We start from the raw sequence: 12,469 nt of genomic DNA on the forward strand, positions 1-12,469 counted from the left end.
GATAGAACTGAACACACACATTGACTGAGTAAGACTGCGAGACTGACGAATACGCGCGGCAAGCGGGTGACCTTGGAAATAATCTACCCCTGCTACACTTCGTCGCAGGACATGCAGCACATTGTTCCACGGGTCTCCACTGCTTGCTGTAGTGCTGTACCATTTGGTTAGCCGCGACGAAAGACATCTTGCGTATTTCCGTTACATATTTTTCTTAATAACTAATGAAATTAAAGGAAAGAATTACCTGAAAACACAACAGGGTTTGCTTTTTTTTTTTTTTTTTTTACAATAAATTCCTAGTTTTAGGTGGCTAGAATAGAATAAAAATGTAATACTTTCTGCACAAAGTGGGGGCACATCTGCCGCCGCCACCCCCCCCCCCCACCTCGCTCGCCTTAATCACCACTACTGATTCTGTGTTGTTTCTAAATTTGTTGTAAGATAGTCGGGTAGATTCTCATTCTTTGCATTCTTGAAATCATTTGTCTTAATACTGTTTTCTTCTCATTCTAACCTTTATGTATAAGCACATTAGAATAGACATTTTTCAAAGATTCTTCGATGCAATTCAGAGCACAGTGCCTATGATTACATTGTGTTTCACCCCTAAAATAACAGCAATATTTCCAGGTGAGAATGTCTCTGAATGCAGTGTACAATAATCATTATGTGCTTAGAAAAATGATGTCCAATGCCCTTAAATATAAAGTTATGCTTTAAAAATGTATTTGAGAAAAAGGATTACTATCAGCACACAAGGTAATTACCAAAATACTTGCTGTACTGATCCTTTCGTGGCAACTTATCTGGCTACTTTAGGCTCCTAGACTGCAGCACAAGATAGTTCCAGTATATTTAGGATTTAGTTCACAGTTCACTTAAGAGATTGGCTCAATTGAAGGAAACAGTTTGTTTGATACAAATGAAACACGCACATTGTGTATGATTAGCTCATCGCAGTGGGAAGTTTATATTCGATTAGTGTCTTTGTGTTTTGCTTTATAATACGAGTTCAGCTAAGTGGCTTTTGTTTCCATTAAGTTTAATTTGTTTTTTGTCTTATTCTGTTATAAAGTTTTATTTGCAGTTTTCTAGTGAAGTGAAGTTAATTATACTCTCACTCTAAGTGTGTGTTAGTGGGGTTTTTTTTCTTGTGCACATTTTCAATGTTGGAACAAATTCATCGCTAATTATACTGAAGTACTGGGTTATTTAGATGAACTAGATAGTGATATTGATTTTTTGGCCAAAGTTATTCCAACTTCACAGAGCATGATGACAATGCTTCAGATATTAGGCCTACAGCTGCTTATACCATATCTGACAGTGAAAGGGTTGAGACAGATGATGACTTCTAGGAAATTCTGTCACCTGAACAACCTATCCCTCATCTATTCCTATACCAAGAATTACCTGTGCCCAAATACATGCCAGCTCTTGATTCCCCTCCAATAACATATTTCTTCCTGTTTTTCACAGATTTCATTATTTCTCTCGTGGTGACAGAATCAAACAGGTATGCTCAAGAAACTATTCCTAGTAAGGCAAGTGTGCCTGCTCCTCTGTAAAGAACTGGACTAGAATTTCTACCTTAAAATTAAAGGCTTTATTGAATACATACCCCTGTGAGTGGAGGACACTGACGAATAATACACCCACGGTGTCCCCTGCCTGTCGTAAGAGGCTATTCAAACGGGTGGCCAAGGGATGCTGAATTTTTAACTCTGACCTTAACTGTACCATAACACAAGGAACACCATTAGTCGACTTTTCTTGCAATTAGTACCACTATGTGAGGAATACCATGCTCTGTGGGTGGATCACTATGGGTTTACAGTACCCGTGTATAGTATCCGCCACTATGCCGGAGGCTCCCCTCTGTCCAGGTATGGTTGGAACACCCTGAGGAGAAAAAAGTGGCTCTCCTCATTAGGGTGTTTCAGCATCTGGTTGTGGACATCATGGGTCTGCGTTTCGACGTACACCATGGGTCTGGGTGTTGCGTGTGATTAGTACCACTCTGTGAGCAATATTTCGGGTCTGCATTGCCTGTGATCAGTCCTCGCTATGTGAGGAACATCATGAGTTCGCAATGCCTTTGAGTGGTGCCATTATGTGAGAAACACCATAGGTCTGGGTTACCTTAGCGTAGTACATTACTGTGACCAGGACCACAATGTGAAGAACACTGTGAGTCTGTTACTTGTGATTAGTACCGCTACATGAGAACCATGGTACTACGCTTGAGTAGCTGGGGGTGAGGTGATACTCCCACGTGGCACGTCCCAGATGGCGGATAGGGAGGTCCTAACCGGCTTGCTGGCAGACTTGAGCAAACTAAAATAGCTCTCACGGACCAAACACAAAAACCCCTGTGGGTGGAGGACGCAGACGAAGAATACACCCACTGTATCCCCTGCCTGTCCTAAGAGGCAACTAAAAGGGGCAACCAAGAGATGATTGAATTAGAACCATGAAACTACTTGTAATTAGTACTACCATGCGGGGAACACTACGGGTCGCTTTTACTTGAACATAGTACCACTATGTTCGGTACATAATACGTTTGTGATTAGTAGCGACAGTGTATGCTTTCGGCTTTTACAGTACCTGTGATTTGCTTTCCAAATCACACTTGTCACATAATTTTCTATACATTTGGTCTGGGAACATTATCGTAAGCCTTTTTTTAAATCGGAGAATATATGAGCGACACCATGGGGGAGCGACTCCATGGTTCTGCCTTGCCTATGATTAGTACCCACTAGGTGAGGAATACCACGGGATAGTACGAGTCCCTCAGGTTAGTACACTTATGTGAGGAACACCATAGGTTTGCGTTGCCTGTAAATGGCGCCACAATGTGAGAAACACCATAGGTCTGTGTTACATGTGCGCATTACATTAGCTGTGAGAAGTACCATAATGTGTGGAATACAATGAGTCTCCTCTACTTTTGATTAGTACTGCAGCATGTCAAATACCATGGTTCTACTTTCCTAGTGCTAAGTACCATTGTGAGGGGACAATGACTTGGATTCTTGCCCCCTTTAGACTACAAGCATCATTGTTTCAGTATTGTGCATTAGAAGCAGTCCCTTGGTCAGTAATACTATTGTTTAACGTTAGTTTCTGGGAATGTGCGGCATTACGGGTCGGATCCACTGATTATTTTCAATTCATATCCATCATTTTTCATCCTCACGTTTTGAATTCTGGTCAGTGGAAGATTTTGGACTCTTAAATTGTCATAACATCTCATTTCGTACCATTAAGGGCTGATGACCTAGATGTTAGGCCTCTTTAACAAGCATCATCATCACTCTAGTCATTTAGTACCAGTTTTTCTTTTGAAATACATGTAAATAGCCTATACAGCCGTTGTAGACCAATGATTCCTGCTCCTTTTTTTTATTTACGTACACTATTCATCCAGTCCTGCTTCTTTTCCTACTGGCATTTGTTTGACACCAGTTTCCACCTCTTCCATTATGATTTCACTCTTGGAATCTGTCTCCTCAAACTCTACTTCTGTCATCTCTTTTACACCCATTTTCTCATTCAGGAGTTTACCTTGTCTCCTCTGGCTGTGTTATTATCAGTACTGAGATTAAACAAGAATGCCACTATTCTAGTAAAATACAATGTTTAATGTCTAAATATACACACATGGTACAGTTTTTGAAGTTAAAAGGCTTTAACTTCCTGGAGTCCCATGAGTGCCACATATTCAGAAAAAATTTATATTATGCTATAATGTTAAAAACAGGAAACAATTCTTAAAGTTCAAAGAGGCACTGATATTGTGTCGAGTTCAGATATCTTATGCTGCAATGCCAGCGTTATGGCCAACGGTTGTGCAGGGTAGATACAAAAGTGCATTGTTGGGACGCAAATATGCAGGGAATATTCTGTTCCAGCTGTTGATGAATCTGCTTATTCAAGAGCGACTGTACAGAATAAAACATTACTAAGATTACACAAGAATGTCATTATTCTACAAAAATGTAATGTTTCCCGCCTTTGCCAGTGACTCCAAATAGCCTACGCAGTGGCCTCCATGGTATGCACTAGCCATGCGTTTTAGTGGGTGTGCCATTTACCAACTGATGAGCCCAACTTGGCCCACTGGGACAAAACGCTGGCAACCAGGAATGAGTTAGCTGGAAAATTTATAATGTCCAATAACGGACCAACTATATTGGTATTATAAATTTACTCATTCGGAACAAATACTTCTGGTTCCCTTTGGGAATCAACCTCTTTATAGTTAGTGGTATGTAAAACCAAAAACATTATTATTAATGAAGATGTATGCATGCATCTATGTTGTTGTTGTTGTAAAAATTATTACTTATGTTTGCCAGATCATCTTCTCGATCAACATGCATTAATATGTACTATTCTACACTAGTGGATGTGTATTCTAAATTGTGACTTTCATACAGTAAATAATAAATTTCTGCATATCTGTTGATATGCAGAAAGGAATGTATAGTCTGGATTCTGTTCATCACATACTATATGTACTGATGGATACAGTGGAATTAAGTTGTAAAATGGTGTTTATTATTGTTCCAGTTCTACAACTAAACCTCCCGTTCGCACACCTGAACCGGACAGAGCAGCTTCACCGAATAAAGCAAGCTTGAGTGTTTCTCCTAAAGTCACCAGTAAACCATCGTCTGTGGTAGTCACTACTACCAGCACATCAGAGAGGAATGTGGCAACAACAACAACAACTCCTCCTTGCAGTGAGTCACAATCTGCTGAACGACACTCGCAGGAAGTGGCTTCTGATCGGCCCCAGCTCCCAACTCTTACCCAACCAGTATGTAATTGTCTTTGTTTTTTAATCTGCACGCGCGTGTGTTTGTTTTTTTAATTTTTATGTATATATACACACACACACAAACAGAGTTAATTATGCCACTTTTCAAGACAACACATTCATTTTTCTGGCGTTAGATGATAAATATGAAGAACAAGGCACATGCAGCAAAGAGCGTACCAAGTGCAGATGCTTGGTAGTAGATCTCGGATTACGACGTAACATCCTTAAATTGGAAGTAAATGTGGCTTGTTCGGTAGGAATTCAGTTAGGGCTGCAGTTCACATCCATTATTATCTCATAGGTGATAGCATATCTGAAGATTTATTAATCTTGTACCTTAAAAGTAGAAAGTTACTTTGAAATGTTGAAGAGGATTACCTGGAGCAAATTTCTCTGGGAAGCATTTACAGTTCTTTTAGCACTGTGCTCTTCAGGATATACTGTCGTGAAAAATCATAATTTATAAGTCATGGCAACTATTTTTTTCTTGCAAACAGGAGACAACACGGAAAATCTAAGATATGCATTTGGAAACGTACAGTATGTACTTGCGTTTGATGCCACTAGATGGTGTATGTAAACAACAGTGTGGGTCTAAGCATGCCCCCAAGTTCAGTGTGTGAGTGAGAGCGTCACAAAATGGAAGACAACAAACAGGAGCAACGATCGTATATTAAAATAGCAGTTCTCCATGGCAGAAATGCATGCCAATGCCATGCAGAGCTGTGGGAAGCATTAGGTGTGCACGCCATGCCATATGGAATAGTGGCAAGGTGGGTGGAGACATTCAAATGGGGTAGAGTATCAACTGCCGATTTACCTCGCCCAGGCCGTCCAGTGTCCATGGACAAAGATGTACGGATAATGGTGATCGATCAGTGTCTACATGAGGACAGGCGCTGGACTCTAGCGGAATTGCAAGAACATACAGCAGTACCAGCAGCAACAATACGGCGCATTTTACACAAGGACCTGCAGATCCATAAACTTTGTTCAAAGTGGGCGCCACGTCACTTAACTGAGGTACAGAAGTGGGCTCGTTACGAAACATGTCGCATCACTCTGGAGAGGTTTCAGCAAGAAGGACAAGCCATGTTGAATCGCATTATTGCAGTCGATGAAATATGGGCACTTGCTTATGTACCTGAACTGAAGAGACAGTCAAGTGAATGGCGTTGTCAGGGGTCACCACGGAGACACAAGGTTCAACAAAATCAGTCGCCCAATAAGGGTATGGTAATCCTGGCATACGATGTTCAAGGTGTTCTTGTGTGTCATCCAGTGCATGAGGGGCACTGTCAATGCAGTTTATTACAAGTCTTTTTTTTTGTACTAGTTGCGCCATGCAGTGCGAACCAAACATCCAGATCTTTTGGACAAGGCCATAATCCTACACAATAATGCGACAGCTCACACAGCAGCCATCATTCAGAGTCGCTTACAAGGGTCGGGATGGGAGGTTCTTCCACAGCTGCCTTATTTGCCTGATCTGAGCTCATGTGACTACAGTATGATCTAATCCCCAAAGTCGAGAAGCCAGTATGCAGACAACGGTTTGCTAACAAAGAGGACATCGTAACAGCATTTCGGAGAGAGGTGTCACACGTTAGCGATACACATGCAGCGAAGGGTATTCAGCGCCTGCCCCACCACTGGCAATGCACAGTGGAAACCTTGGGTGATTATTTCGAAGGTCTGTAACCAGTGAAGACCTGTCCTCTGTACATAGTCTCGTGTATTTGCTGTCTATACCATAATAAAACAATGTTTACCAATGGCCTGTGTTTTGTCACTTTCCGACGAGAATCTCCTGAAGTCAGAATTTGTCGTCAGGCACTATGTATAAGAACATGCCTTATATTTCCAAATCCATATACAGTAAAACCTCGTTAATTCGAAGTCGTTGGGACTCAAATATCAGCCTTTGAATTACGTGATTTTGAATTAACCGCCAATTTGCAATTCAGAAGTACCAACCCTTGCCGCGTTGCAAAATATTCTAAGGCATGCAGTTAACCTTGATTCACATTTTATACCTTTCAAATGCCAAGAAAAAAGAACTATTTCCAAAATGTATCCAAAAAGGTGCATTTACAGTATTCAAATAATGCACTCGGATATCTCACTGGTAAACATAACCTCACGCAACGATAGAAAATAAAGCACGATTCAAAGACGAGGAGACTATGCTCGCTCCCATGTGCAAGTGCTTTATTAATTGGATTACTATACTGTATGCATTTTAGATGCCTTGTATTTACACAGAAAGTACCCGATGCCCTTAAAATCAAACTTTCCTATGACTCTATCCTTGTACGATTTCCCGCCATGGCACTTCTCTCGTACTTCAGAAATGTAAACACTTGCCGCGTCACGAAGTATTCTAAGACCCATTAATACATGCAATCACCTCGATTCACAGTTTAAAGCTTTCAAATGCCGTGGGAAAAAAACTAGTTCCGAAATGTATCCAACAAGGTGCATTTACAATGTTCAAATAATGCATTTGGATAAATCGCTGACAAACATAACCTCACGCAACGAAAGAAAAAAATCGCACAATTCAAAGACGAGGATAAATTATGCCGGTTCCCCTGTGCAAATGCATTATTTTTTTGGATTTCTTTACTGTTTGCATTTTTATTATATATGCTTTGTAAGGTAATCGCACCAGTAGTGGACACTTTAAGGATTTTTTTCAAATAATTGTTTACTGTACTATTATTTGTATATTATATAATTTAAAAATTAAGTATTCTTATACACGTAACTATCCCCTATTAATTTTTTTGCTTTGTAATCACAACTGCATAATGGAACATATTTAATTACAATTTATTCTTGAGGCTAAAAATGTATCAATAGTGGACACCGAAAAAATTTAGATATTTAGTAGTGGACAGGCTGCTGTGTCAGTAGTGGACAATATATATAAAAATGAATATATTCATTAAGAAATCCCTTATTCTACACAAAACTCACATAACTTAAGTTCTGATATTTATATATGACAAATAAATGAATTAATACTTGAAGTATCACTATGAAATGTAAACATAAAGCATAAAGAAGATAACTTAATTCAAGGAGCTAACTTATTTGTTACATTGTTCTGATTGAATACAAACATGAAACATTGCGAACAAGCACAGTTTAAACTTAAAGAAGCATTGTTACTTTTGCCACTATTATTAACTGTCAGTCTATATCAATGCTCATCGGAAATTGGCAGCGATCATCGCGCCCAAACACTAGAGGTTTAGGAAGCCTTGATTCTATTTCAGAGGCATCAATTTTTCGCACATCTTTGTCATTTTTACCGAATACACTTTTCATCCTATTTAGAGGATTGAACACCATCACTTCCGCTAGATCGTCATTTATTACACTCATAATTTTGCACACACATTTGTATTTTCTTTTCTTACCAGAAAAGGTAACAACTACAAAATCGTTCTCCAATAAAGGTTTTCTTTCCTCTTGCCTCTCATTTTCAACGCTATTCTGACTTTGATTTTCGTATCTGTCCTCCTCGACTGCTTTCGATGTTTCTTCAAATCCTTTTTCTCCTTGTCCTCCTCCTTCTTCCTCTTTATCTGTAAATTCTTTAACTGCTGGACTTGGTCCACTAGGTTCATTTGAAGATGGCTCAGCATCTTCCTGTAACAGCAAAATTCCTTCTTCGTCTTCCGTAATGTCCTCTATGTCAAGACTAATATCGTTGATACTACTACTGCCCGATGGTACCCAAGAACCTTCATCATCTGATGATGTCTCTTCTTTCCGTGTCATTTTCTTCTTTCGTTGCCTTGTAGTCTTCATTTTAATAGCTTTCTCTTCAGCCTTCCTTTTTTTTTTCAGCAGCCTGTTCTTCTTTCTTTCTTAACCTTGCAATTGCTCTCTCTCTTTTCAGTTCTTCTTGTGCTATTTTCTTCTTTTCTTTATTTTCATAATACTCCTGCCAAGCTTTCGAGGTGACCACGGAATGTATGATCTCCTTTCTGTACCTTTTGGTAGTGGTCTTCCTGGGTTCAGGCCAGAAAAGAGACCTTTTAAAAGGACTAGGTATTTCTTCAGAGCTTTGATTGTTGTTGCGGCTATTGTTGATATTAGTGTCAACAACGGTACTGCTGGTGTTTGAATTACCGGGTCCTTCATTCTCATAGTGCTGGTTATTTTCAGTTCAGGAATTATTGATAGCACTGGAGTTACTTACATCATAATTATTATCCTGCTGGTGGATAACTTGAGCACCTCCAACTGAGGAATCATCCCTTACGAATTCATCACAACTGAAGGATTCGTTGTTCTCAGTTGTTATGTGATTCACGATGTCTGTAGGCTCAACATCTCCAGAGGACCCTGCAAACTCAAATAATGCCACTTTTTCAGGTCCCATGTATTTACTTAACACTTCGAAACCTATCCTTACATCACTTATCTTAAGAGTCTTTTCCAACTTCTTGTTGCCTATTGTGTTTACTTTCTTCCTTACAATACTGGGTGCAGTAGGGTCCCACGGCACCAAACCACATTTGCGAAATCCATTTTGGATTATGGAAGGACTTATTTTCTCATCCAATACCTCCTTTAGCAATGGGCAAAAATCCTTCTTTTTTAAAACAGGTGTTTGTATGTTTTTGAGGCGCCACTCATGAACTTTTGCCCTCCAGTTCTCTTTAAGGGATCTGAATACCGCGACATCCATCGGTTGTATCAAATGAGTCGCATTTGCATGGAGTGCAACTAAAATAATTCCATTTTCCTCGCAGAATTTGCTCGTATGGAGAGTTAAATGTGACGAGTGTCCGTCAATGAACAGGATGACTGGTCGGGGAATGTTGTTCCTGAAAAGCCAAGGATGAAATACGTTGCATATAAATTCATAGAACAAGGCCCCTGTCATCCACCCAGAATCCGATTTGCCCAGGCCCCAGTCTGCAGGTACACTGTTTACCAACTCCTGTGGGATCCTTTCATACTTGAAAACAACTAACGGAGGTGCAAGCTGCCCCTCAGCATTGGCCGTTATGAGTACAGTCAGACATTCCTTTTCGTCTGGATTAACATGCTGATATGTGTTTTTATCGCCTTTTATCGCAAGCACCTTATTGCCCTTTGGGTTTAGGAAAAACGCTGATTCATCGGCATTAAAAACCCTGTTAGGAATGGATAAAATCTCGTCCAATCCATGATTTTTTAGATAAGTGTAAACTTCACTAAGCCAGTTATGGAGTTGTTCCTGTGTGACACCGGCCCTACTTGCAGTTAGATTCTGCGCTACCCTTGTAGCGACAGAGGGGTTTCTTCTCTGGAAACTTTCAAACCAAGTTCGACCAGGCCGGTCATTTTTGAAGTTAATAGGTCTCCCTAAATCTTTAATCAATTTTTGTACACTGTCTAGCAGGTCATCTCTGTTCACAGGAAACCCTGCCTCTGCTGTGGATGCTACCCATAGAACTAAGAGGTTTTCTTCTTCTTGTGATAGCACTGGAGAAGGTCCCATTTTCTTGAATTTGTAGGTGTCATCTTTCACGTATCTCCTCAGTGTCGTTCGTGGTACTCCATGATTCTTGGCAGCTGTATTAAGCGGAACCCCGCGACGGACATCATTTACTGCCCCTCTGATTCTATCTTCTTCATAAGACCACCATTTTCTCTTTTGTGATGCCATGTTTCTCAACCTAGACAAATACAGAAAGTTGATGAAGACCTATATTTATAAATGCTAACTTAATAACTTAAAGTTGATAAAAACAACATTTGTATGAAATATCATGTGTTGTCCACTATTGAAATGCCTCATTTCACTACCTGGACACTCGTCGTTTAGTAGTGGACACCCCCCTGTCCACGACTAGACAGGGTAACTAAAAAACATCAGAAGAAACACAGTCTGCGAATCAATAACAGGAGATTTGATTTTTAATTCGACACTGGGTAAACATAAAAAGTTTATTTTCACTAGTAGTGGCCACCTCTTGTCCACTACTAAACATATGCCATTATTTTGTTTCAGTAGTGGACACCTCATTTAATGGGCTTGGGAAACTCATAAACATTAAATAAATGTCCTGAAAAGCATCATTCAAGCCTATGCTAATAGTATTTCATGAAAACAATTTAGTATAACCAACTGATAATAGAGTAATTGTGATTAGTACTTACCAACTACCTTAAAGAAATGTACAGCGGAGTCACATGTGATACCAGTTCAACTGAGACGCCATTACTAACAAGCGCGGGAAAGCCTCCCATGGTGCACTGGAAATGGGTTAGTGCTGGGTATCGCCACTAGGGGGTTCGGTCTATTAATTGAACTTCGTGTTTGGGCAGTGGAGCAGTCTCCAGACTTATTATACGTATTTTAAGTTCAAAATGTCCACTACTAACGCCGTGTCCACTACCGGTGCGTTTACCTTACTGGCATGGAAAGTGCTCTACGCTCTTAAAACATTGTGGCTTATCGAAGTTTCCTTTGACGAGGGGATAAAGTATCTCGCTTCCATGTGCATTGCAACGCACTACTATGACCCCCATCCCTCACACTGTACGATTTTCCGGCTTGCAATTTCTCCTTTAAAACCATAAGACTGTTTGGGCTCATATTAAAATAAAGCAATGGAGTTTCACCGGCAATGACAATATTGTTCGGTGCCTACTAATTTATTATATTTGCCACGTTTTTTCGTCAACTGTCGGCATCGCCAGTGTTCGCGCATTCTGTTTTCCCGCACACTGCCTGTTGTGTGATATTACCGCGTTCCTTAAAAGGTTGAACACAAAAGAATTCCGATTTCATTCAACTTAGTAATCATGAAGCGCACTGTATACCCACCGAAGTGAGTGTACGTGCGGAAAGCTACCCCTCCACGTTCCGGAACGCACGTTCTATTATGACGCGGAGCGGATAAATTTCGAGTTGAAATTACTCTGTAACATACTATTGTTTTAAAATGTAAAGGCAGTTTCGAATTAAAAGTCTGAATTTCGGTAATGGGGCCGACATTGTACTTCGAATTATGAATTATCCGTATTTCGAATTAAACAATTGAAATAACATGCAAAACTGTATCTCATATTTCCGGGAACGAGAGCTTCTTCGAATTAGGCGGGATTTTGAATTAACCGATTTTGAATTCTCGAGGTTCTACTGTATTAGATTTTCCGTGTTGTCTCCTGTCCGCAAGGAAAAAAAAAGTTGCTATGACATGACTCGATCCTCGTATATATAAAATAAGAGTTTTGTCTTTACATTGCTCAAAATTAAAAAGGAATGGTATTTCTGTATCAATTATGTCCACAATAAGAAGGAAATGAGCTGTCTGCCTGCCTGCCTGCCTCTCTGTCTGTCTGTCTGTCTGTCTGTCTGTCTGTCTGTCTGTCTGTCTGTCTGTCTGTCTGTCTGTCTGTCTGTCTGTACAATCACAAGAGAATGGCTGAACCAAATTTAATGAAAATCGGTATGTAAAGTCGAGAAATAAGGCACTACAATCTAGGCTATAAATAATTGTATTCATGCTGAGTGAAATGGTAGTTTATGGTAAGGCTTTAAATTTAATTCTTAGGTATCTATATGGTTCTATCAAAAAATGCGTAATAAAGGATATAGAAAATAAAATATCCAATCAT

The 12,469-nt window shown here is 39.9% G+C and overlaps 1 protein-coding gene across 1 annotated transcript in view; it reads left to right on the top strand.

The window, feature by feature from the left end:
* The window catches only part of LOC136866781 (histone-lysine N-methyltransferase 2C-like), an 811,555-nt gene that overhangs the window by 500,875 nt on the left and 298,211 nt on the right, over nucleotides 1-12,469 (top strand). Inside the window, 2 exon segments of the mRNA XM_067143888.2 lie at nucleotides 4,585-4,757; nucleotides 5,559-6,106. Coding sequence (XP_066999989.2) covers nucleotides 4,585-4,757; nucleotides 5,559-6,106 — 721 coding nt within the window.

The sequence above is a fragment of the Anabrus simplex genome, chromosome 3 (genome assembly GCF_040414725.1).
Source record: "Anabrus simplex isolate iqAnaSimp1 chromosome 3, ASM4041472v1, whole genome shotgun sequence".
Taxonomy (NCBI): Eukaryota; Metazoa; Arthropoda; class Insecta; order Orthoptera; family Tettigoniidae; genus Anabrus; species Anabrus simplex.